This window comes from Podospora pseudoanserina (genome assembly GCF_035222485.1).
Source record: "Podospora pseudoanserina strain CBS 124.78 chromosome 7 map unlocalized CBS124.78p_7, whole genome shotgun sequence".
In the NCBI taxonomy this organism is placed as follows: Eukaryota; Fungi; Ascomycota; class Sordariomycetes; order Sordariales; family Podosporaceae; genus Podospora; species Podospora pseudoanserina.
In genome coordinates, this window is record NW_026946671.1 from 393,671 (window position 1) to 418,158 (window position 24,488).

A 24,488-nucleotide genomic window follows, 5' to 3' on the forward strand; every position below is an offset into this window, starting at 1 on the left:
AGAGGGGTTGCAGCTTGCCGTGCAGAAAGAAGATTGCAGCTTGCTGACGTCTCGGAACTATAAGGCTGCGAGCTTCGATCAGCAAGCAGGCCGTGTTGGTTTGGCCCTTCCATCTCCTTCTCACCAACGGCCGGTCGTTGCCTGTCCTCAGGCCTGCGTCTCGCGCCCATAGATCTTCTACCTCGGTCATCCAAGGAAGAGACTGGCGAAGAGTGAGAGGGCCAGCCAGCCAGTCCGGTCTGTCAAAGACTCCTCCATACCCCCATCAGCCGACGGCATTTTTGCCCCCGCTCTGTCCAACCCGGCGAGCTCTTTTTACCTGAACCTTTACCTTTACCTTTACCGTTACCTACCTTTACTTCAAGCCCCAAACCGGAGGGGAAAGCAACAGCACGAACCAGTCACTACACAAATTTTACCCTCGCCCTCAACCCTCTTACATAACCAATAACAAACCGAAACTGGCTCTCTGTGTCACTTCTTCAAGCTCTCCTCAGCCATTACTTGACCGATTCACCATGTCCGATTCAATCCTCCTGACCAAGAAGTCATCATCCGGAACCCTGCTCCTCGGCCACTACTAATATCTTGGAAGAGCCACCCTATCATATCAAAAGCCCCAGGAGCAATTCCCATTTCAGCGATTCACTCGCCTCCCGAGCTCCACTTTTGCAGCACTCCACATCAACGACTTCTTGATTTTCGGCTCGCGCTGCTTCTTCCCCCTACCTCTTACTCCCACAGACTTTTCCCCGTCTGTCCCCGACAGAACTCAGCAGCGACAACAACAAAAAACCTTGGCAGTTTTGGTCGTTATAACAGGATAGCCCTGGGCTCTGCCCACCAAGACCACAAGGCGCGTTCGCCGCCACTACCATCACTGCTGCCCTGCCTTTGCTCTTGCATAAGCGCAGTGACTGAAACCACCCGACTCGCTTACCTCTTTGCCCGCTCCAGCACTGCGGCACCCGCCATCAATATTCTCCTACAGCACCGTCCAAGAAGCCCAGCGCTCTTCTCGCATACCTAAACATGTCAACCACCGCCGATGCCAAGCCTCCCTCCACGAGGTCCTCCCAGGCCCCGTCAATCAAGTCGGTCGATATCCCGCCCAGGTCTCCCAACTTGAACGGTTTGACCGAGCAGCCCGCAAAGCCCGTGGAGAAGGCGTCTGTAAAAGACCGTCTGACACGCATGTTCTCGACCAGAGACGCTGCCTCTCGCGCCGCATCCACCGACGGCAAGCCCACTCCCAGCACCGGCACCCCTGGCAACACTTCCCCGCCGCCCTCGAGGCCCTCGGCCCCAGAACGTAAGGGTTCGATTGCGTCAGACAAGTCGCCCGCCCCGACCACTGCGACAGCGAGCAAGTCCAAATTGGCAAACGGCAAGGATGGCCACTTGCAGCGCTTCATGCTTCTCCCAGATCCTCCCGGAGGACACGAGCACCACCTCAAGTCGTCGCGTCGCCAGGAGAGGTTAACCGACATGATCAAGGGGCTGCTCGGCCGGAAGTCTGAACCGCAGCATGCGGCGCCCGAGAATGACCTTTCGCTCGTCTCCAACTGGGTCGACAATCTGAAGCGGGAAAAGGAAGGAGGCTCTTCGGCTTCGGACAAGAAGGCGGCGAACGGAGCCGGTGGCTTGGTGGAGAAGTACGGCAAGTGCCAGGAGGTGGTGGGCCGCGGCGCTTTCGGCATCGTAAGAATTTCCCACAAGAAGATGGAGAATGGTGTCGGCGAGAAGCTGTTCGCCGTCAAGGAGTTCCGCAGGCGTCCGGAGGAGACCGAAAAGAAGTATAGTAAACGTCTTACGGCCGAGTTCTGCATCTCTTCGTCTCTCCGCCATCCTAATGTCATCCACACGCTGGACCTGGTTAAGGACTCAAAGGGCGACTATTGCGAGGTGATGGAGTTCTGCGCCGGTGGTGATCTTTACACCCTTGTCCTGGCCGCAGGCAAGCTCGAGGTTCAGGAGGCGGACTGCTTCTTCAAGCAGATGATGCGTGGCGTGGAATACATGCACGAGATGGGAGTTGCCCATCGCGATCTGAAGCCAGAAAACTTGCTTCTCACCACCAACGGCGGGCTCAAAATTACGGATTTCGGAAACGGAGAGTGTTTCCGCATGGCCTGGGAGAACGATGCGCACATGGTGTCGGGCTTGTGCGGCTCAGCCCCTTACATTGCTCCAGAGGAGTACATCGACAGGGAATTTGATGCCCGCGCTGTGGACGTCTGGGCTTGCGGTGTCATTTACATGGCTATGCGGACTGGTCGTCACCTCTGGCGTGTGGCCAAGAAGGACGAGGATGAATTCTATGATCGGTACCTTGAAGGACGGAGGGATGAAGCGGGCTATGGCCCGATAGAGTCGTTGCACAGGGTAAGTGCGATTGTGAACCATTACACTCTTTTGACTCGCATTAACCCACCATCCCCCATTTAGGCCCGCTGCAGGAATGTGATTTACTCCATCCTCGACCCAAATCCGTCTAGAAGAATCACAGCCTCGCAAGTCCTCAAATCTGAGTGGGGCCGTGAGATAAAACTGTGCAAGGCTGGTGAAGAAGGTCTTTAACACGAGCTCCGTCAGGCTGGATCGAAATTGGAATGATGTTGTTGTTTATGTATAAAATAGCATTATCCGAGGGAGAACCACGTCTGGCGGGGCAAACAAACCGAAACAAAAAAACAAAAACAAAAAAAACAAAAAAAAACACAGACCTTTTTTTTCTTCTTTTCTTCACTTGTTGTTTTTTCGACAGAAGATTCATATCAAATACCTATTAGTTCTTTCTTCTTCTTCTTCTTCTTCTTCTTTTTCTTCTTCTTCTTCTTCTTCTTCTTCGTTTTCTACTACTACTACTACTACTACCACAGCGCGCGCCTCTCATGACATATCATGAGGCACCTTTCATTCTATTTCACGAAGCGAAATGACGACGACACTCTCACATGGCGAAGCACACATACACACACATACACACACACACACACACACAAGCAAGCAAGGTCAAGATTCTCACGAGCAAAGCATTGGAGTTCGGGCGAATGATATAACTTCTTTTACATCAATTTTTTTTTAGCAAACTATTGATTTCTCTTGCAGCCCTTACTATACTAATAGTTTTCGCTTCGTTAGGGAGGCTGGTTCTTTTTCTTTTCTTTCTTTCGTTTGTTCAGAACAGAGGGAATTGGGTTGGCCAGATCTGATTTTTTTTTTTTTTCTTGTCTGCGCGTGTTCTCTCTTGCGGGCAAAAAGTGGGGTAAGGGAAGGGGAGGGAAGAAGAGGTTTGCAGAGGGGGGTTTGAACTACACTATTTTTTTTATAGAGTAGTTAGAGGGGAGTAGGAGCACAAAGGGCAGGTGAATGCTATTTTGTCTTTTTCTCTTTTACAACTTTTGGGGAGAGAAGCTAGGTGGTGATGGATGTGAGAAGCTGGGACATGGCAGGCAAGCCGAGGATGGTTGATGACTATTTGAAGATGTTGATAATTTCAGCTGGTGGGGGATGGCTGAGAAAGAAGGGTTTGAACAGCGAAAAGACCAACACACGGGGGGGATTGCATTTTTCACGACAGACTACCACCATTTTATCTTACAGTTTTCAAGCGCGGCGTAGGCAGGCAGGCGGGCGGGCGGTTGTTTATGCTTTTCTGGAGAGGTTGGCAAAGCGTTCGTTTTATCTGGGAAGGAACATATTTAAGTATAGTAATGTATACATGATACAATACACAGTCACGTTTGATGTACTCTTCTCATCATACTTACCAACACAGCTCGCTCTTGAAGAGTACAGACGCCCACACAGATCAGGGGAGGTTCTGGATGAATACACCCACAACCCAGCCCACAACAGCCCAACTATTACTGAGGCAACTAACCAACCCACTCACTTCTGCAAGAGAAAGCAAAAGAACCTGAGCCAAGACGAAAACGAAAACTGCCGTCCCTGCCGCAGTTGGTTGAATTTCGGGATGTGGGAAGGAGAAGAATGACCCTATGGAATGTCTTGGCTGACGTTTTTGTGGGATCGTGATAATTGGGGGGGAGGGAGAGGGAGGGTTCGGGATATCGGATCGGATGTCGGCATCTTTTTTTTTTCAAGGCCGCGTGGATCAAGGCCCAGGGTCTCGTCTCCTCCTTTGCTTTGGGTTAGACACTTAATCTCGCATGGGGCATCGCGTGGGTTGGGTTTGAATGGGGGTTTTGTGAAGAGATAAGGGTCCGTGGTTTGGCTCCTTGTGAGGGTGTCCAAAAGGGGGCGGGTGATGGTCAGGTACGTGTGGTTCATGGTGCGATCTCCATCAATCGGCGGGTGGGTGGATGAAAGAATGGAAGGAGACAAGAGTCTTCTAGAAGGCCTTTTTTTCATTCAGGGGTAAGAGTGAGGGGAGATGGGAAAGGGTTCCTCTTTCTTTAGTACAGGGCTTGCTGTTGTCTTCATTCTTGATGGGGTACGGTGCCTCAACCCCATGTTTCTCTGGCAAGATGCTGGATAGCCAACAGCGTGGCTTTAACGGGCTGAGCTACATGGTCCATTTCCAAATGATGAAATGCGGGATATCCCGTAGATCTCATGATATCATCTCGATCGTTACGCCCCTCCCCGCGGGATTGGGAGTTTCTCGTATGCGATCACTTGGAATGCAACAGCTGCTGTGCTCATGAACGATTATGTGTCACGGAAGAAAATGCATGAATGAAGGCCCACAACAAAAGGGCTCTCTCTCTCTCTCTTTCTCTCTCTCTCTTTCTTTCTTATATCCCCCTTTTGACAGCCGCGGAATATCTATCTCACTAGGCAGTCATGTTTGACTGAATGATAGATGTCGTAAAGAAGTCCAGAGTGAAATTGAAATCTCTTTTGCATCATCAAATCCACAACCCTCCTAATTTCTCACCACCCTGTGGACCATCTTGACGTCTCACAAACTAGAACCCCTTTCTCTGCCGCCACCCGCCCGCCTGGCACCCGGTACACCCCTACCCCCCAATCTATCTCTACTATTTATACCATTTCCGCCGTAACCAAAAGACGTCACTCACTCGCACAAACCTTTCTTGGGGGAGTCGTACAAGCTCGTGTACTTAATGTAGACAGCCGACCCGATTTCACATCCGTTTTTTTGTCCTTCCGTAATACTACGTGGAACATCATCTCTCGGTACCTACTCAAGCGTGTCCACCCTCCCTTCATCGTCGTGTATCAGTATGGCATCTCTTCAACATACACTTCCCGCCGAACCATGGACCAACTCTCCATGCTCCTGCGCTGAGGAAGATGAGAAGAAACACTTGCTTGCATATTTCAAGGATAAGATTATACCACAAGCAAAATACACAAAAGCGTCTAGAAAGACAGCAACAGCAGACAAGCACAGCCGGTAAATATTTCACTTCTATTAGATACCTTACTAGATGAATAGTCGACAGTATTCCACGAGGCAGCAGGTAGGTAGTGTTAACTGTACATATATCTCTCCTCTGTGTACACACACACACACACACACACACAGACAGCCCCTTAAAACCCATAGGTTCTTTCATATCAACATTATTAAGCCCCCCTAATACCCCTGAACCTCAACCTCCTCACTGGGAGAACAGAGCAATTGTCCAATGCCCTCAGACAAGTAAATATAATCAAACTCAGCAAATCCCTTCTTGACAAGTACAGTGCGCGTTCAAGTAAAGACCACCGGCAAAGCACAAAAGCGAAAACCGGCAACTGCCTAAAATATCAACAAAAAGTATTCCATTTTCAAACCTCACATCGAAATCGTTTTTCGCACAACAAAAGTTAACAGAAAGAACCTCAACATTCAGTTGTCTGCGTGCATAGTAGAGAAACCACCCCAATAGGTAAATAAATAAACCAGAATAACCCCCCCTTCCCTCAAAAAAATACGCCAGCCAGCAGCACCCCCTCGAAATATCCTATCCCATTTCATACCAATCCATTCCATCCCTCCAACCATCCCAGTTGTTTTATTTCCTCTTCCTCCTCCTCCTCCTCTTCCACCACCCCCCTTTCTCCTCCACATAATCAAACAAATTTCCCCTTCCATCCCCTCGAAAATAAACCCCAAAAACCCCAAGCTCCAAACCCCAAAAACCAGCCCCACCAGCCCAGATGTATCAAAATCCAAAAATATCGAATCGTAAAGAGGTAGTAGTGTAGTAGTAGTAGTAGTAGTAGTAGTAGTAGTAGTAGTAGTAGTAGTAATAATCACATCACAACAAAATAAATCTCCCCCACCAGAGCCTCATGAGTGAAACAAATCCCAAGCTCTCTCACACAGCTTCAAAAACTCTTCCCTCTTCGCCCTCTGCGTGTCAGGCGAGTCCCTCCCCTCCTCAAACGGCCCCGTCCTCCTGCTCGACCCCGGCGCGTGCGGCGCAGGTCTGCTCCCGTTCCCCCCCAGCGGCGGGCTGCCGTCCTCGTACTCGGCCCGGCTTCTCTTGACGGGCGGCGCGTGGCTCGGGACGACATTGTTGCTGCTGATGTTCCGGCTCGCGTCAGCATACTGCGGTATCCCGTCATATCTCGAGTCTCGCGAGTGTTGTTGCTGCTGTTGCTGCTGCTGCGGGTATGGGTGCGGGGACGGTGGTGTTGGGGGTTGCTGCTGGTTGCCTGCGTAGTGTACTAACTTGGGTAAAAGTTCCGGTCTGCCGCCTGCCAGTTCCACCTGGGCTTCCTCGGCCGACTTGTACTCCCTCGGCCGGCCTGGGGTGGACGCTTGCTGCTGCTGAGGTGGCGGGTGGTGCGGCGACGCAAGAGGGGCGCGGTTCTGGTTGGCAAAGAGCGCGTGGCCGCTGGATTCTGGGTGTCCGGAAAGGTTCTGTCCAAAAACGTCGGCGATGGGCGGGAGGCGATTGTTCGTTTGCTGGGCTGGGACGTGGTGAATGTGCGAGTTCCTGGCCAGGTTCGAGGGCTGGTTGGTGATGTGTCGCGTTAGCGGGTGCGGGTTGTGTCTCCCTGTGAAGGTCTGGCCCAGTGGCGCGGATTGGATCACGCGCTCGTTCGCAAACTGCTCGTGCGACGGCGCAACGATGCTCAGACCTGGCGGAGGCCCACGCTTGCGGGCAAAACCAGGTGTCTTTGCGGTAAATTGGCCTCCGTCCTTGTCGGCGGGACCGTCGCCCTTGGCCGACTGCTGCTGTAACCTCTGCTCGATAATCTGCCTCTGGTGTTCCCTGACGCTCATGCTGCGCTGCAGCTGCTCCTTCATGACTGGGTCCTGGGTTATGAAGCCGGGTGACAGGCAGGCCAGACCAACTTCCTGGATGCCCAGGCCGTCTCTAGCAGTCAGGGGCCGTCCTGTGGCGGGTGAGACAATGTTTGTCGTGTTCTTGGAGAGATCGAGCTTCCTCGGCCGGTGACGGGCTGTGGGCAAATCGGGCGATCCAGGCTCCTTCTTGACGATGATTTTGGGGCCTTCTCTGCTTCGAGATCTGTGCGTGGTGCGACGGGACGGATTAGTAACGTTGCCCCAAATGAAACAACAGACCCAGGGCTGATGGGCGCAGCGCAGCAGCTGGAAAGGGGGGTTGGAGAGCAAAACTTACGCGCTGGGTGGAGAGGACTTGTGAGCGGTGGGAGCGGCACCTACACCCTTTGGGCTGCCGCTACCAGTGCGTGCTGGCGCTGGCGCTGGCGCGTTCGGGTTTGCGGACATGGGTGGAGGAGGAGGAATCGACTGTGTTGGCCTCTGGGCGCTGGGAGATGTGGTGATGTCGTTGCCAAAAGAAGGCCTGTCGTGAGGAGCGGGTGAAGGGGCCATTGCGACTGCGGTGCTCATGATGAGTTGTGTAGCGGTGGCGCGTTGCAGGCAATTCGAGGATTTGGAAGCGGGTTTGGAAAAACCGATCACTCAGATTTCCCCGAAAATTGGGGGGCAGGGCCTAACCGGGGGGGGGTGAGAGAGAGAGAGAGAGGGCGATCCGAATCGAGAGTGCGTGGATGGATGAATGGGTTGAAGCGAGGAAGTGCAGCGGGAAAGAGGCGTCGAGTCTGGTAGTCGAGTCGAGTCGAGACCACAAATTGGATACTCGGTACTCTGTCTCCTTTTTCTTGGATTAATTGTGTCGGCCAGAAGAAAACCGGGCGCTTCTTTCTCCCTCTCCGACTGCGTTGCGCTGTGCTTGTGCTGTGCTGTGCAATGTGTGCTGTGCTGTGCTGGTAGGTGCTGTGCGTCGGCGTGTTGCTGCAACCAAATGCTGCAGTTGCTGCACCTTCCTTTTTTTGGCAATGCACGTCGTAAAAGGGAAAGACGACACCACCACCCAAGACTTTTTGACGGGCGCTTGCGCTGGATTGGACCTTTGCTGGGATTCGTTGGATTGTTTCGGGCCGGACGTAGATAGTCGTTCCTGTTCTTCTCTAATTCCAATTCCAGTTCCAATTCCAACTATTCCACCTGCTTAATCTCTTGCTTCGTCCCGTCTTCCTTGTTCCTTTGGGGGAGTCGGCCGATATATAGATGACCAACAAGACTAAATTATTGCGCCGCAGAGAAGCGGGCACGGGGGATTCGGTGGTGCTGTGTTGGATGACGGAGTGACCGGGGATGGTTTGGATGGTATTACACCTACACGCCACAACTGAGGAGGCCAAGAGTGCGGTAGCAAGAGTATGAAAAACAAGAAAAAAAAACAGAAAAAAGACTCGAGCAAAACAAAGTGCGATCGAGGGTTATTTTGTTCCGGAGACGAGAAGAAAGAGAGAGAGAGAGGAGAGAGGGAATGTGTGTGAAATAATAATAAGGGGGAGGGGTACTGTTTCTAGTTTCTGGCGCGGGGGAAGGGGGGAGGGATGATGATGGGATGGAAAAAGGATGAGGGGCTGTCTGTGAGACGGCGGCGGGATTCTTTTTAGGGGAACACAACTCGCATGGCCGGAGCTACACTACGCAGGTAAAAGGGCCAGTTCTGCCAGTCGTATAAGCGTGAACCGGGGGGCCTCTGGTATTAAAGGAGACGACGCAGACACGGTGATGCAAGTTGTGTGTGAGGTCTGTGGCTACTCCCTTGGTCACAGGTGGTCAGCCAGAGCGAGCTCTGATGGACGATGACCGTCAGTGGCTCTAGTGTTTGAGATTCGACGTCGTGGAGTACCAAGTGGAGGCCCTTGTTGGCGAGGGGCGGGGCTTGGTCTGAATCTGATCGACTGGGAAGTGCCCCCGAAAAACTAGCCCTGTCCCGTATCAAAAAAAACCTGCTGAAGAGAGAGGTCAAAAAGTAAAAGGCCCGTCTGGAGTTTCCCTATCTTCTACGTTTGACTCATGTGTTCACTCTCCCGTGGGCCCGCAATAAGTCCCTCGGACAGTACGAGTTTTGTTTTTCTTCATTAAAAAGCTCTGAGGTTGTTTTGGATTGAAAGTGGAGGCACTCGTTATTGGCAGAAACACGGAGTCCACTGTTTCCTCTTTGGACCCCTGTCAGATTTCCCAGCAGCCATGACAGTGTCGCCTGAAACTCGTCTGTGCTGCAAGGAGGGGCGCAGCTTTATCAACCGAGAGCAACGTCCTCCCGTCTTTTTTCCCCGTAGCGCTGCATCTCTAGGCCCTGTAGGTGCGGTCCATGATCATCAACAAACACGATAGAAATAGCTTCAAAAGATCGCCTCTCTGCTCATCAGGATCCCTCATGTTGCAGCAGCCTAGTAGAGGACAAACTGCCTCATGACTTTGGGCTTTGATTGGGCCTCACGTCTCTTCCCAATCAAGGACTCTCTGAAGACTTTTTTTTTTTTTTTTTTTTTTCAAACCAACTGAGACAAGGTCCAGATGGAGGGGGCCTCTACAGAGTATGTGAGAGTGTGATATCGTGGGCTATAGTGAGGTATACTAGCGTAATCTTTCTCCCGCTCCGGGAACCATAGAAAGGATGACTTCGGATCTCTCCCACATGGCTGCTGCGCGGAACAAAGGCCGCCGACTGATGGTGGGATGTCAGTTCAGAGGCGGCCAGATATCCGGAAGAGCCCATCGCCTGCTTCAGAGATATTAAACCAGGTGATGCTTATAAAAGATGCAACTCTACAAAGTTAGCGTGAGAATATGAGAGGTTGGAAAGAGGGATGAGACCGCATTCGTTTCCTTGGTGCTTGAGACTCTTCTAAATCAGGTCAGCACATCACACATTCCGGACACCATCACAAACCAGATGTTGGGTCTGGCTGGGTATTTGTTTGGCGGCTGCAACAGCAGCAGCAAGACGGTGGTCTATTGAACCTCACCAGCGCTCCACCCAGGCTGCGACATCTGCGTTCTGGTGGGGACCCCTGAAGTTGGTGAGCCTTGTGGGTGGGTTGTGTGGGTTTTTTCGTCCATGATCGTCCACACTGTGTTGTGCAAGGTACGAGACAACTGTGCCGCCAACACCATCTCTCCTTCAAAGCCGCGATGAGATTTCCTTAAAGTCGCCTCCGCGACATCCCGCTCTCCCGCTGCGAGCTGCCATCTACCGTTCGTGTTTGCTGCCCTTGTCTTCCTTTGGGGAGAAATTGTACCTCGACGGGATTTCTGTGCGACTGCCGCCGTCGAAAGCCTGTCTGTGGGAATTATCTAGTCTGTGCTCGCCAAGGCTGTACCGCACAGACAAGCGGGGGATAAACGACAGGACTCGGACCTCGATCATAAAATCGACTTTTGACAGGCTCTTTTGGCGTTGATAGGGGAGGCCGACGGGGCTGTCTGTCCCAAATCCATAGGCCACCGCTGGTCGAAGTTGTACTCCGTACACAAGATGTTTCTCCTCTTGTCCAACACCTTGACCAATCAACAGCCTTGCCGAATATGGCGGTTGGCTCCCCTGAGACAAACACCACAAACTCGGAGGATTGGGCGGTGGTGAGAAAGATTGTGAACTGTCCATACGAAGCTGGTGAAAAAAGCCTCAACCTCGCTGTGGCGACGTTTTTCTTCTCTTGTTGTTCTCGTCTATCGTTTGGTGTTGGATGAGCTGCATGCGATAGCCGTGTTTCATCTATGTGCCGGCCGCATGAGACGGTGCTAACCCCGGAATCCTAGGATCGTCTGTTCCGGCCTTCTCGGCTACCCCAACATCCTGATGACCCGATCCGACCCGGTCCAGGGGACACTGTCGACGAGGGAAAAGAAAACACAACAGCGTCACATGGGGGTGGTTCACCAACACCCCCTTGAACGGCTGTTTTCTTCCTGCCTCATACGAACGACGTCTGAAGAACCGAACACTATAAACCCTTCCAATAAACCGTTCAGCTTGTCCCACACAGAGAGACTCGCCGAGATGCAGACACGAGTAGGTCACAGCAGGCCCTCGCTCGTCAGGAGATCATGCTGCTATCCGAGCCTCTCGGCAACGAAGCCATCTTCTGTGTCTTTTCTTTCGAGCCCAACAACCTGTGAGGTGTCGAGTCGAGCGCCTCCTGCCTTTCCACTGCAACCTTACCACCCGCATTCTGGAATACTTGGATGCAAAGAAGAACCTCGGGAGGGTGGCATGCGTGAAGAGCCCCCCCTTTGCTAACGCGATGCTCACTCCGAGCGCCCAATGAGGAGGGCATAAAGGTATACCGTTGGAATGGGTCGTCTTCCTGTTGGTTCGGGGCAGCCGCTGTCAAGCTAGAGGTGGCGTATCCCTTTCTAACCCTTCGTAAGTCCAAGTGCTATGGCCGAGTCGAATGATACAATGATTCCGCGAAAAAGGTTAAAGACTGGGTCATATGCACAGAATTTTGAGGTGTGATTGTCCGCCACTGTGAAGTGGCTGTTTGATCGCCTTGCTCATGAACATTTTGTTAAAAATTCCTCCGAGATTTCAGCCGTTGAAAATGCGAAATTAAAGTTGAAGTAATAGTCAAGTACGGGAAAGAGCAATTGCGAGAACTTTTCAAGACCGAAAGGCTGTAATCCAACAAAACAAGGCTGAGCATCACAATGAGTGTCGTTGGATTTGAGTGTGGTGGGGAGAAGTGAATTCCAAGTTTGGCGGGGGACGGGTGGCGGGGACGCCTTTTCCTGCCCCTGTCACAAGCTCTCTCCAAAAATTTCCAGCACCCAATAAAATTTTCCGAATCCGAATATCAAGAACTCACTTTCATATTGACGACGGAACCTTCCACCTCAGCCTTGTACAATACAGAGAATTCGAATAAGCCAAATCTAAAGAGGCAAATCGACATCATAACTCAAAATGGCTGCCAGACCTGACTCGGAGGACATCGCCATGGACGATGCGCCCACCTCTCACCAGCCTGAGGTTAAGGATGATACTATGGTCGATGATGCGGGCGAGGACGTAGAGGAGGAGGAGGATTATGAGGAGGAGGAGGAGGAGGAGGAGGAGGTTCAGAGGGTGAAACTGGTATGTCGAGTTCTCAAGTTTTGCTCAAAACTTTTAAAACTAATAAGTTTCAATCATAGCTTCCTGGGTCAACGGAAACTGCTGCCTCGTTCGAGTTTTCCAATGAGGGTCACACACTCGGCAATGCTCTCAGATATGTCATCATGAGAAAGTGTGTTGAGCTCCTAAGCTGGACTTTATGAAATTCTACTAACACAAACTGTAGTCCCGAGGTTGAATTCTGTGCTTATGCCATCCCTCATCCCTCAGAAGCTAAGATGAACGTCAGAATCCAAACTTTCGGTTAGTTTTATCACGTTTTGCATTTCTTTCCAGAATTAGGATGCTGATACCATCATCAGAAGGAACGACCGCAATCGAAGCTCTTGAGAAGGGCCTCCGGGACATTCAGGAGCTCTGCGACGTCGTCACTGACAAGTTTGTGGCGGCGGCAGACGACTTTGAGAAGAAGAAGGCCGCTACTGCATAGCTTCATTCTGCTTGATTTTCTGTACAAAGGATAAACTAGGCTACTGGCGTTTTAGGCGTGCTCTGGGCTGGGACATGCATAGGTAGAGGGGACACTTTATCATGGGCGGATGTGCAAAAACAGCTGCTTGTTTTTTAAGGAATTGCGGCATTGCTCTTTATATACATCAAAAACAGAGGGTGTGATAGGCACCCATTCTAGTTGCGGCCCTTTATACAACTGTGAGCATGAGTGGAAGTATCGGTGTGAGAGTATAAAAAAGCTTACCTCCAGGAAACCGGAAACGAAGTTTGAGGGTAGGATCTTCTCGCCTCTGAAGTTTTCCTCCTTGAAGTAGTTCATCAAGTGTGTGGTTTGACGCCAGAAGTTCATGGTTTCCTGCAAGACCAAATGTCAGCTGTAGTCCCCCCATACCACAGCCCCTCCCACTTCCACCCTTCACCCAAAAGTCCCATGTATTGTTCCGCTTACTTGGTAGTCGGCATTGTTCTGCAAAAGGAGCATATCGACAACAGGGAGCTTGTTGACGAATCTGTGACGCTCGAACTCCTGTCTGATGCGGGTGCGGATGGCGGAGACGGGTTGGGGGATCGAGTACATGGTCTGGATCTCAGGCGCCTGGAGAAGTCCACCACAGTCAGCAATTGCCCCTTGCTCTACAACAACATCCCTCTGCCTTGGACGTACCGCCCGAATCCATGCCCGATAGGCTGTAAGCACTCTGCTTCTCGCGTCGGCCCAATTGGCCGCTGTTCCGTTTGTCAGTCCGCTGTTTTTTCTCGAACGATCTTGAAAGTAGAAGACTTACATTGCCGCGTGGTAACAGCGAATTGGGTAGGTGAGATGGCCATGGCGCCCGAGTTCGTCGTCGTTTGTTACGGTTCTGAATCGGGGTTTCTTTGACGTTGCTGCTCTCCCACCTTGGATTGGCGGCAGCGCTCGCTCGCTGCGGAAGCTTTGACCACCTCGTTCGCTCACTTTAACGCCCTGCTGCTGAGAGAACCCCACTGCGTCAAAGGTGGCTTGCTTAGTCATTTACTATATCAAGCAGCCTTCTCAGCTTCGCGACTGACAACTTTCCAGCATTTCGCCCCACCATCAACTATTACACTCCTCAACCTAAACATCACGAATAAAACATCACCACTTTTTTGCGATCTTCGATAGTTTCACACTATACAACACCGCCCCAAATCCAACCCTCACACCACCCCCCTACCTTCCAAAAATGCCCCCATCCGCCCCTCCTCCAAACGCAAGCCCCCCCCCGACGGCTTCTCCGACATAGAAGAAGACCTCCTAATCTTCTCCAACAAGATGAAAGACGCCCAAAACGCCCCCTCGGACAATATCCCCAAGCACCAAGCCCAATGGCCCATCTTCCAAATCTCTCACCAGCGCTCCCGCTATATCTACGAGCTCTACTACGAAAAGGAGGCGATATCCAAGCAGCTCTACGACTGGCTCCTCAAAAACGGCTACGCCGACGCGGCGCTCATCGCAAAGTGGAAGAAGCAGGGGTACGAGAAGCTGTGCTGCCTGAGGTGTATCCAGACAAAGGAGACAAATTTTAACTCTACCTGCGTGTGCAGGGTGCCGAGGGCGCAGATGAAGGGGGAGGATAGGGAGGTGCAGTGCGTTAGTTGTGGGTGTAGGGGTTGTGCTTCTACTGACTGAAAGCGGGAAAAGGGACGGGCGAGGGAGCGATGAAGGGGGGGGGGGAAACAGGAGGAGGATATCAGTGGGAGAATGGAAAAGGCTAATAATGGAAGGAGATAAGAGCAGATCAAACTGCGGATGGAGACCAGAGATCAGGCCGACGTAACGATAGAAAGCATTCAGCGGGGAAGATATAGCGGTTTTCTAGAGACGGGGATACTAATAAGGTTCCTATCGCACACATAGCGACATCATTCTGGGCGTTTTTGGAAAGGGATTTGAGACTGTAAGGCACCCCCACATGTACAGTGCGTTTCGTTTGATGCTAGGGTGTTGGAAGCTCACATATCAGGCAGGAAACATCATAGCATCATAGAGGCGATCACTGGGTTGTTTATATCATGAATATAATGAGAATCTCGATTAACTGTGTACAATATTCATCTCTCTGTGAGTCTCTTGTTTATCATACTTGATCCCATTGGATATGTGACGGTGTAACCTCCTCCAACCTGCCTTTGTGTTATTATGCTGAAACAGTGTCCAACTTGGAGTATAGTAAATACTATCGTTTCGCGAAACCGGCCCTTTTGCCACGGCCAAATCGTACGCCTCTTGGCACGAACTGGAGAGCCGACATGGCAGTCGAGATGTCATCCATTTCCACATCAGGCTTGCGCTCAGAACTAGCAGGTTCAACTTGCATCTCGTTATCCTCGGGTTTGGCGGCTGCTGACACTGGCTTTTCTGTGTTGACAGGTGGCGTGCTGTCTTGGCTGTGCTGCTGTTGAGATTCTGAAGAGACAGGCGCAAGACTCGGCCTCCTATTGCCGTTGCTGTCGGTTTTCTTATCACTGCCCTTCTTGTTCTCATCAAGCAGCAGCGACCGTCGCCCATCAATACCATACCGCGTGACCCCAAAGAAGAAGTTCTTGGGGTACATGTGCTTGGCGATGAGGTGCATCTGCCTCTTTTGTGGCGTCATACAGACTTTATCACAGGTTTCAACGAAACAGGTGTACTACACGAGTGGAGTTAACGAAACAAATGGTTAGACAGTTGACACAAACCTTGTATGAGAAGTGATCGGCTGAGATGAGGAGAATTGGGGTTAATGAATTGGGATATCTGGGTGTTTGGTAAGGGGCGAGCATGGGGACTTACTGTGCGCTCTCCCTTGTCTCGCTTGACTTGGATGAAGGCATCGTGATTTTCACTGATGTGCAGGCTGAGGAGATGGGAAGAAGGAAAGTTTTTGCGGCATTCGAGGCAGCGGTTGGTGTGCTCGTTGCGGTAGTGAGATTCGTATTCTTGGTAGGATGAGAAGGTGATTGGTTCTTTGTGCGGTGGGAGGGAGCAGGGCATGGGATTGTTGGTCTTGGTGGTGGTGATGAGGGAAGGATCCAACTCGGTGATTTTGGCTGCTGGGACTTGGGTGGCTGTGGGATCTGGTTCGGAAGTAGCGGGGACTTTGGTTAGAGGTTCGGATCCGTTGCTGATGCGGAGGAGGACAGTAGTGAAGGCTGAGCCCGGATCTGCGGATGCCTCGTCATATTCCCGTGCGCGTTTTCCCATTGTGTTTGATGCAGCCGACAATCTAGTTGGTTTGTACTGATGACTGTCAGGACTTCTTTGCAAGCAAGCCGTGTTGATTGATACCTAGATACTTTTATGGGAAGAAGCATCATGAATCCCTCGCCGAATGACGATGTCGATAAAGCTTAGGCTGGCACGGATCTTTTTGGGGTCCGAGCGGCGTGGAATGGGCGACTGGCAAGTGGACCCAACACAGCGCGCCTGGCTGATTCCGTGTTGGTGATTGGCTGGCTATGTTTTTTGAAGCAATGATCCGTTTCTTCTTGAGCGGCATGGGTGTTGTGCTTGTCAGCTTGTCCAACGTCAAATCACGAGTGGGCAGAGACGTTGGCGGTTCGTCTGTGAATCCCTTCGTTTTCTCGACTTTATTTTTTGCGTTTCCCCTGCGCAACTCCGAAAATCTCAACAAACGTTTGAGGTTCCAAACTTGTTGCCCTTGCCTTCCCGCACAAAACTAGACTGGCGCCACCGAGTGGCAGTCATCATATTCCGTCGTTTTCCCCCCATCTCCAATGTGCTCGTCACCTGCTGTCACTCTGCCAGCCGCAAGCCGCAGCACCCCTCCTCGCAGACCCGCCAGACAGAGCCAGACAAGTTATGGATCGGTCGCAGAGGTTCGGCTCTCCCAACACCACGCATGAGCATCGCCCTTGAGCGCGAGCTCTTTTACAAACCCGAAACCCGGCCTTTTCGCCGCAAACTTTTCTCACACCATACCCCGCGATAGAGCCATCGTTGCGACCATCCCAAGATCCCGACACCGCACAACAAACTTGCGCAACCATGGCCACGCCGGCTGCTGCGATCACTGTGGGCACCACCACGGCCAAGATACCCGAGATTGATGAGGTCTGGAAGTAAGTCGCACAGCCGCCGGAGGAGACATGGGTTTGACTTTGGTGCGAGGGCCTTGGCTTGCTAACATGGAAAACTAGGGCTGCGCAGAAACTCCGTGGTACGATTGTCAAGGAACTGGAGCAGGTACAGGGCAGAGAAGCTGCCAACGAGGTGGCTCGCTTCGAGAAAGTCGAGAAGTTGATGGAGCAGTGAGTCAAAAATTGACTTTTGTACTCGCTCCTGGCTAATTTCTTCAGTTATCGCCTTGCCTGTGTCGAGGTCATCTGGCCCGACTTCCGAGTTACCAAGGAGAAGCACGTCGAGGACACTCTTTGGCAAGTTCACACATTGATCACCAAGGCCTACCGAAAGGTGCTTGGTAGGTTGAACGGCAACGACAATGCCGTACTTCGACGTAGAGTTGAGCGGTTATACGCCGCCTATTTGAAGACTGCGCAGTCCTTCTACAAGGGTTGGCTGCAGAGAGTGTGCGCTCGGTACAACATCAAGGATCTTCAACGCATAGCGCGCGTTATTGGCATCGAGATGTCTGTCCCAAAGGCCCACACGGTTGACGCTGCTGCTCATAGACTGGATGAGATTGTCAGGGACTCGTGCCACAAGACGCTCATCTACCTGGGAGACCTTGCTCGATATCGCACTCTTCTTCGCAACAAGGACCGCAACTGGGATAATGCGCTGTCGTACTACTTTCTCGCGAACGACCTGGCCCCAGAGTCAGGCTATGGCCACCACCAGTGCGGCGTCATCTACGCCGAGGTTGACGATCACTTGCACATCGTTTATCACATGTACCGCGCAATGGTCTGTGACAAGCCGCATCCAAATGCTGCGCCGAACCTTGAGCGAGAGTTCCGCGACATCCAGAAGAAGAGAGGCGGGGATGCCAGACAGGTCTTCATCACGTGGTTTCTGAAGCTTCAGGCCTTCTACTACCAGGGCAGAGAATTCTCTGAGCGTAAGGAACTCGAGAATGAAGTTGACCATCGTCTGGCCGTCGCCATGAAATCAGGCACACTTTTCAAATCGGACCAAGATTTGCTCAAAATCATTCTGATCAACATCACAAGCTATGCCGCTTGCGCACAGAAGGTTCAGGGTAAGATTGTTACTTATACCCCCCAAAGAGGACACAACTAACTGTAATAGACAAATGGACTGAGGAGAGATCTCGCTCATGCCAATATCTGCTCCTTCTCAACATTCGCACTATCCACACCATCTCAAAGCTGCTCCGAGACGAGCTTAACGAGCTGGTCAAACGTCAACCAGTGGAGACCACTCCAGTGCAAGAACAGGGCAAGTTCACGCCCGTCTTCGCCCGCGTCTTGCCTTTCCTGCGCGTGTACATGGCTTGGCTATGCTTCTACAGCACTGAGCTGAAGCAGTACCAGGAGCACTTGGAGCCTCAATTTGGCGACATGTGCAAGATGCTCAGCATGGCCCTGGGTCTCCTCCTGGAGTTCGTAGCAACCGCTCAACAGCCTGGAAAGATTGTTCCGTGGCGTTTTGCCGAAGACGAGCTCACACTCGGTGTGAACTGCCTCAACGGCCCAGAGTTGAAGGGCTGTCAGCTCTATTGCGACCCGTTTAGCAAGCAACCCAAGCCGCGACGGGATGAGTCCCCTGAGGATGAGTACTCAAACGACGACATTACTTGGAGCAGGATGCTGCACATTGCGCTCTGTGCTTTCGAGTTGGCAACTCCGGGATCCCCGTTTCCGCTCGTCACTGCTACGGCCTCTTCCAAGGACGCGGAGGGATATGCGACCGTCGTGTACCACGAAGGTCCCAAACACTTACCGCCAAGCGTCCAGAGCCCGCAACCGGCCTCTTCTGCTCCTACAACCACCGCAGCCCCTGCGCCTCCTGCAGCCGTTGCCACGCCGGCTCATGTACCTGCGGAAGTAGTAGCAGTCCCAAGCCCGTCAGACTCTGTTGAACTCTCGGAAGACCAAGAGTTCTATGGAGAGCGATTGCGCCGCGCCAGTGTCATTGCCAAGCACTCTACAAGCAAGAGAAACGCTCAGCCCGTAGCGCAAAGCGAGAGTACCTCTCACTCCGCTGAGGCCATCCGGGCCAACCAGCCAGCGCAGAACTCAGACTTCCTTCCTATTGAGAATCAGATCTTCAACATCCTTAATGATTTCCTTAGCCCGCCGGAGACTCGCTCTGCCCAGAAGCCCGAAACGCCAACTCGACTGGACCCCGAGGACAGCACCTCCTACGGTATGGGTTCCTCCACGGCCAATGAGGTCTTCGGTGCCGCTTCATCGAGCCCTGGTCCAAACCCAGGTTCTGCCACGGGCAAGACCTTTCCCACGTTGCCATGGTCTTACTTTTTGGACTCGGGGGCTGGTGGGCCAGCTCAGAAGAATGGTGGAAGGAATGTAGGATCGAATGGCTGGGACACCGCCATGTCTTCAAGACCGGCCAGCCAAGGCAGTCCAGCCCATCTTGCCGGCAGCCACGGTTTTAACAATCCACTGGCGCACCATCAACACCGCTCTTCTGCTTCAGGCTCGTTCTCCAGGGACCGTGTAAACCAGCTTCAAGGCTATAGCCGTGACCCCTGGCAGCAAACTGGAAACAGCATGGCTTCCCAGGGTAGGACTGCTTCGAATCCTCTTTCACAGCAGAACATTTGGGGTCCGTCTAGCTCGCCCTTCTCTGGATCGCACAACTTCTCTGCCAACCCGTCCAGCCTCCCTTCAGTCAACAGCCCTATGGGCTTGCCAATGAGAACTTCTGGACTTGGTTACCAGCAAAGCAACACGGCAGCTCGCTCACCTCTCTCCGGCAACCCTCTCCGTGCCTATCCAAATGGTGCGGACAGCGGCCATATCAACCCGCCTCCTGGGTTTGGTGGCAATGCTGTTGCGGCTCTGGCAGACTCGGTTTACACCACCTCTCCCGGCGCGCATGGCCATGGTCATCAGACTTATGGGTACCAGGACGCCATCACCGCCCAGCAGCAGCAGATGCTGGCGATGATGAGAGGCAATGTCAACGCTGAGAACAACTGGAACGGGTTCAACACGGCTTCCAAGCCCTCGCAGACTCTGCCACCGGGGCTTCAGAACCAGATGTATGGTGGTGCGTTTGCTTCGCAGCTGGGTAACCAGCAGCAGCAGCAGCAGGCTATGCGCAAAGCGGAAAACCTTCCTAAGCGCTGAGAAATGATGTCCAATGGATTCGACTCACATTTTTTGTACGGCTGTTTGTCAACCAACCAGGTCACCCTCTTGTCCTTGTTAGGAGGACTATCCGGGCATCCTTTAACGAGCGGGGCATACCTTTGCCAGCCAGTTTGGAATCCGAATCGACTTGTTCGTCTTCGAGTTCTTCGGCCACAACAAGCGATTGGCCGCGATGATCTCAACTTTGCATACATCCTTGCCTTTGGTCAACCTCGCAGAACTTGGGAAGCCCTATCGCCACCACCGCCACCGACCACAACCATTTTGTCACGGCATCACAGCGATCAAGAAAGGGGGATTTGACAGATTGCTCAACATGGCAGGTTGACGCCATGCTATTCGCCACAATATATTTATTGGCCTTCGCCCTTTGGCCCTGTGGTCTTCACCCCTGACCTGGAACGGTCTACCTATTCTACCAAATCTATCCACCCCCCGAAACCTTTCTCATAATGCTCAATATGATGATGCCTGGAGGGAGACAAGGGAAAAAGTTGATTTTCTCCCAAACGCATGACAGGAAAAAAAAGAGAAGAAAATGCCAAAAAAAAAAAAAAAAAAACCACACATTTCGCTCATACACACACAACACACAGCAACCTGACTTGCCTCCCGTTGTTGAAACCCAGATAGACTGACTCCTCTACCTTTTTCACACTTTTCCCGATGCGATTTGACCCCTCCAACGCCCTACAAGAAAAAGCAAAGGAATAGAAAAAAGAGTTCATTCATTGAGTGATCTACTGGCGGGAGTAGGTCTGCTTGGGAAAGGGGTAACTGGGAGGGGGGAGTTAGCTCGAGGTCATTCTTTTGAGTGAGGAGGATTTGGTTTGGAGAAAGTAGGGCTAGGGGAATAAGGGGCAGCGGAAAGTATTCTTCAGTAGCAGCAGTAGTAGTCGTTGCGTTTTTGCTTTTGTGCTCGCAAAAATAACACAGACTGATCAACCGAACTTTTGTGTGTGCTTTTCCTTTGTGTGGGTTGTGCGACATGTGAGTAAGGGAAAGAGGGGGAATAACTTACGAAGGACCCAACTCCTGAATGCTCAGACGAGCCAACCACTGGCCCATGTTGACAGCCTCCTCAAGGGGGTGACCATCAACAATGCCAGCGCAGAAACCGCCAGCAAAAGCATCACCAGCACCGTTGGTGTCGTTGATGAGCTCCTTGGCGAGCTCGTGAACAGGGTACTCCTTGACCTCATCCTCACCCTGAATGGCAACAACGGTAGGCTCGGTACCTTGAGTGATGATAGCCACACGCTTCCGCTGGGTGTTGATCTTGGGCAGGTTGGCGAGCGCCTTGGCGATCTCCTTGACATCCGTCAAACCAAGCCCATGGCTCTCAGAGTACGCAGCCGCCTCGCCCTCATTACCAATGACATAATCCCAATACGGCGCTGAGGCATCAAGCGGCTCCTTGAAGAACTGGCAGATGAACGGGGCGGACAAGCTCAAGATGAACGGCTTGTTCTTCTCGGCCGCCTGCTTGGCCAGCTCCTGGATCGCGGGGGGGCAGACGGTGAAGTGGTATCCGCCGACGTAGTAAGCCTCTGCGTTCTCGACGAGAGCCCAGATGTCTGGACGCTTGAGGTGCTCGAGGTCGTAGTGGTTGGCGGCGCCGAGCTCGGTGACCATGGAGCGGTTGTGGCCCGTGATGACGACGCCGCAGCGGCCGGTGGGGATCTTGGGGTCTACGCGGTACTCAACCCGGAGGCCGACCTGCTTGACGGCATCGCGGAGGATGGCGGCGTACTTGTCGTCGCCGGCGCCGCCGAGGTAGACGACAGAGTTGGGCGCGAGGATGTACTGGGCTCCGCGGGCGGTGTTTTGAGCGGCGCCGCCGGCGATGAGCTTGGCGTCGTAGTTGTTGAGGAGGTCCTCGTAGATGGGGAGGTGCTTCTCCTCGGCGAGGATGGCGTCGTTGGGCTTGAGGCCGTATTTTTCGAGGAGGGCCTCGTCGCCAAAGGCTTGGATATCTGGGGGGGTTAGTTAGCATAGGTGTACTCGGGAATAAATTGTAAATATCATATATTGCGGAAGAAGCGGGGGAGGTTGACCGCCCTTGCCCCCCGGAGAGGTCGGCCCCGTGGAATGGAAGCTCCCAAACCAAAATTATGAGCTCAAAAACACAACACCAATGAAAATCGCAACCTTACCAAGGAGAGGGTTCTCCAAGCAGAGCAGTCTGTAGTCCTTGGTGGCGGCCATTGTGATGTATGGGCAGTGTGTGTGTAGTGAAGGAGGTGTGTGGAAGTTCAGGAAAGAATTTGTGCCCCTCTGTTGGATAGAAGTTGGACGGCAGCTTTACAACCCAGAAGGCGGGGCAATAATAAACAGGTGGGGTTTGAACCGGTGCCGCCATCGGACTTTTTACTGAATCCCCGCGAACCCCTGGTCAGCCCGGAGTATGAAATCTTGGCAGAGGGCCGAAGGGCTGAATATGTCGCCGATCTTATTCGGTGCATGTTACGGAGAAGTGACTTTCTGGAAGGGTTGCTGGTGGCTGACAATGACGGTGCTTAGCATTGTGGTTGTTGTGAGGCCGAGAAAGCTCTCCAAAGCTTGTCCCTAGCATCCATCACCCATCTACTAGCACAGGACAACCACGAAGACAACTGACGTCAGGAGGAAAAGGCAGAGCGTTGTTCACTCATATCGTATTCACCCTCGAATAGATAGAGGGGGTATCATCACCGCAACTAAGGTAATCACCCGGCCAAGTACATCAATGCCCAGTCACGGCTCGAACAGGGAGGAGGCTCTCTCCGCTCGCGTTTGCCCCGAAGTGAAGTGTTTCCTTGATTCCCGAGTTCCCCTGATGCATTGCCGACCTGACCTGACCTGACCTCTTCCCCCTGACCAGATAACTTTTCAACAAGCTTTCGTGCCGACCGTCTTTTGGGAATCCTTTTATTTCATTTACGGCCATGATGCTTGCAGAAAAAGCAAGTCCCCCGTCCGATTCAGCAGTCCCGTAACTACAAAGCAACAAAGACCAATGCAATCCGTTGAACCCCTTGCCCAGATGTAGAACCGAGAAACACCCCTTACTCCTTCGTCTTCTGGGTACCACGCAGCAGACCCGTTCTGCGGGCAGCAATGAGACCCGCCTTTTGACCCTGGGCGGCGTATCTGGAAATGGTAGACGCCTTACCGATATGCTGGTGGTTACCCTGTACAAGTGTGTCAGCTCTGCGATACAAACCATGTGGGTTGTCAGAATGGCACTTACACCACCGTGAGGATGGTCGACGGGGTTCATGGCAACACCACGAGTCTTGGGCCATCTGTTGCGCTTGACAGCGAACTTGTGCTTGGCACGAGAAGCCTTGAGAAGGGGCTTGTCGGTTCTGCCACCACCGGCAACAATACCGATCATGCCGCGAGCGCTGGAGCTGACGACCTTCTTGGCGCCGGAGGGGAGCTTGATGCGGGTCTTGCCCTCATCGGGGTTGTGGCCGACAACGGTGATGTAGTTGCCGGAGGTGCGGCCGAGCGCACCACGGTCACCGACCTTCTCCTCGACGTTGGAGACGACGGTACCCTCGGGGACGGAAGCGAGGGGGAGGACGTTGCCAATGGTAAGAGCGGCGTTCTTGCCGGCGTAGATGAACTGGCCGGTGTACATGCCTTCGTTGGCAATGAAGGTCTCGGTGACCTTCTTGAACTTGTAGGGCGAGTTGAACTGAACGCGGGCGAGGGGAGCACCACGGCCGGGGTCGTGGATGATCTCCTTCACGATACCGCGAACGTAGCCATGACGCTCGGCGAAATCGAGAGATCTGAACTTGGCGGGGGCCTTGTTCAGGCGGGTGTTGGCAGTGAAGATACTGCCGCGACCCTTACGCTGGTTGCGGATCTGAAGTCGAACGAAAAGCAACGGTTAGCCGCCATTTCCAATTTCCCAAGATGTTCCCCGACTCTCGATGCCGCCATCAATTTTCTAATCGGTCGGTCGGCGCAACAACTCGCTTTCTCGGTGCCGAATCGAATCTCGTGGTGTATCGAAAAGTAGTTGGAATTGAAGCTGAGGTAGTACTTACGACGCGTCCCATCTTGCCCTGCCTACCTTGGTGATGTGAAAGGGACGGGGTTGACTCGGTGGTTGAGAAAGGCAGAGGTTGCGACTCGAGAATGTCTAGATCAGTGAAGCGATATTTTTGCCAAATTTCTGTGTGGACTGGCCCTGTGCCACAATTGGTTCGCTGTGGCTGTGGGGTGCCCTAACGCGGGGAGCTGTGTGGCTGCCAGCACTTGAGCCACTCAGCTGCCGAGTTTGGCGACCCACTCTGTCAGTTCGCTGACGTAAAGCTGGCTTCTTTATGCCAAGCGGGAGCTCTGTCTTTGACC

At 52.7% G+C, this 24,488-nt stretch overlaps 9 protein-coding genes across 9 annotated transcripts; 4 read left to right on the forward strand and 5 right to left on the reverse strand.

Moving 5' to 3' along the window:
* The first annotated feature begins 314 nt into the window (after nt 1-314).
* Nucleotides 315-3,543, forward strand: SAT4 (serine/threonine-protein kinase HAL4/sat4). The gene is made up of 2 exons (XM_062950426.1): nt 315-2,385; nt 2,449-3,543. The coding sequence occupies exons 1-2, from the start codon at nt 1,033-1,035 to the stop codon at nt 2,578-2,580; spliced, it is 1,485 nt and encodes a 494-aa protein (XP_062796441.1). The 5' UTR covers nt 315-1,032; the 3' UTR covers nt 2,581-3,543.
* A 2,728-nt stretch (nt 3,544-6,271) lies between these two features.
* QC764_708170 (uncharacterized protein) lies at nt 6,272-9,026 on the reverse strand (the record flags this gene model as incomplete). Its single annotated transcript, XM_062950434.1, has 2 exons — nt 7,575-9,026; nt 6,272-7,460 (listed from the first exon to the last, which is right to left on the reverse strand). Exons 1-2 carry the CDS (start codon nt 7,805-7,807, stop codon nt 6,272-6,274), a joined length of 1,422 nt encoding a protein of 473 aa, XP_062796442.1. The 5' UTR covers nt 7,808-9,026.
* A 3,159-nt stretch (nt 9,027-12,185) lies between these two features.
* On the forward strand, nt 12,186-13,034 carry RPC19 (RNA polymerase subunit AC19; the record flags this gene model as incomplete). Its single annotated transcript, XM_062950435.1, has 4 exons — nt 12,186-12,356; nt 12,416-12,507; nt 12,562-12,638; nt 12,698-13,034. The coding sequence occupies 4 exons, from the start codon at nt 12,186-12,188 to the stop codon at nt 12,823-12,825; spliced, it is 468 nt and encodes a 155-aa protein (XP_062796443.1). The 3' UTR covers nt 12,826-13,034.
* Nucleotides 12,913-13,765, reverse strand: NdufA6 (ndufa6 NADH-ubiquinone oxidoreductase subunit). Its single transcript, XM_062950436.1, has 5 exons — nt 13,634-13,765; nt 13,513-13,574; nt 13,297-13,443; nt 13,093-13,203; nt 12,913-13,034 (listed from the first exon to the last, which is right to left on the reverse strand). Exons 1-5 carry the CDS (start codon nt 13,674-13,676, stop codon nt 13,023-13,025), a joined length of 375 nt encoding a protein of 124 aa, XP_062796444.1. The 5' UTR covers nt 13,677-13,765; the 3' UTR covers nt 12,913-13,022.
* A 377-nt stretch (nt 13,766-14,142) lies between these two features.
* BUD31 (Component of the SF3b subcomplex of the U2 snRNP) lies at nt 14,143-14,502 on the forward strand (the record flags this gene model as incomplete). The annotated part of the gene is made up of 1 exon (XM_062950437.1): nt 14,143-14,502. The coding sequence occupies one exon, from the start codon at nt 14,143-14,145 to the stop codon at nt 14,500-14,502; it is 360 nt and encodes a 119-aa protein (XP_062796445.1).
* Nucleotides 14,503-14,895: 393 nt separating this feature from the next.
* QC764_708200 (uncharacterized protein) lies at nt 14,896-16,192 on the reverse strand. The gene is made up of 2 exons (XM_062950438.1): nt 15,649-16,192; nt 14,896-15,505 (listed from the first exon to the last, which is right to left on the reverse strand). The coding sequence occupies exons 1-2, from the start codon at nt 16,057-16,059 to the stop codon at nt 15,050-15,052; spliced, it is 867 nt and encodes a 288-aa protein (XP_062796446.1). The 5' UTR covers nt 16,060-16,192; the 3' UTR covers nt 14,896-15,049.
* Nucleotides 16,193-16,332: 140 nt separating this feature from the next.
* On the forward strand, nt 16,333-21,099 carry QC764_708210 (uncharacterized protein). Its single transcript, XM_062950439.1, has 4 exons — nt 16,333-16,937; nt 17,016-17,126; nt 17,175-18,037; nt 18,088-21,099. The coding sequence occupies exons 1-4, from the start codon at nt 16,864-16,866 to the stop codon at nt 20,112-20,114; spliced, it is 3,075 nt and encodes a 1,024-aa protein (XP_062796447.1). The 5' UTR covers nt 16,333-16,863; the 3' UTR covers nt 20,115-21,099.
* Nucleotides 20,446-22,346, reverse strand: ADO1 (adenosine kinase; the record flags this gene model as incomplete). The annotated part of the gene is made up of 3 exons (XM_062950440.1): nt 20,446-20,915; nt 21,160-22,114; nt 22,295-22,346. 3 exons carry the CDS (start codon nt 22,344-22,346, stop codon nt 20,879-20,881), a joined length of 1,044 nt encoding a protein of 347 aa, XP_062796448.1. The 3' UTR covers nt 20,446-20,878.
* Nucleotides 22,347-23,185: 839 nt separating this feature from the next.
* Nucleotides 23,186-24,487, reverse strand: RPL2 (60S ribosomal protein L2; the record flags this gene model as incomplete). The annotated part of the gene is made up of 3 exons (XM_062950441.1): nt 24,182-24,487; nt 23,371-23,997; nt 23,186-23,311 (listed from the first exon to the last, which is right to left on the reverse strand). Exons 1-3 carry the CDS (start codon nt 24,191-24,193, stop codon nt 23,186-23,188), a joined length of 765 nt encoding a protein of 254 aa, XP_062796449.1. The 5' UTR covers nt 24,194-24,487.
* Between the last annotated feature and the right edge of the window lies 1 nt (nt 24,488).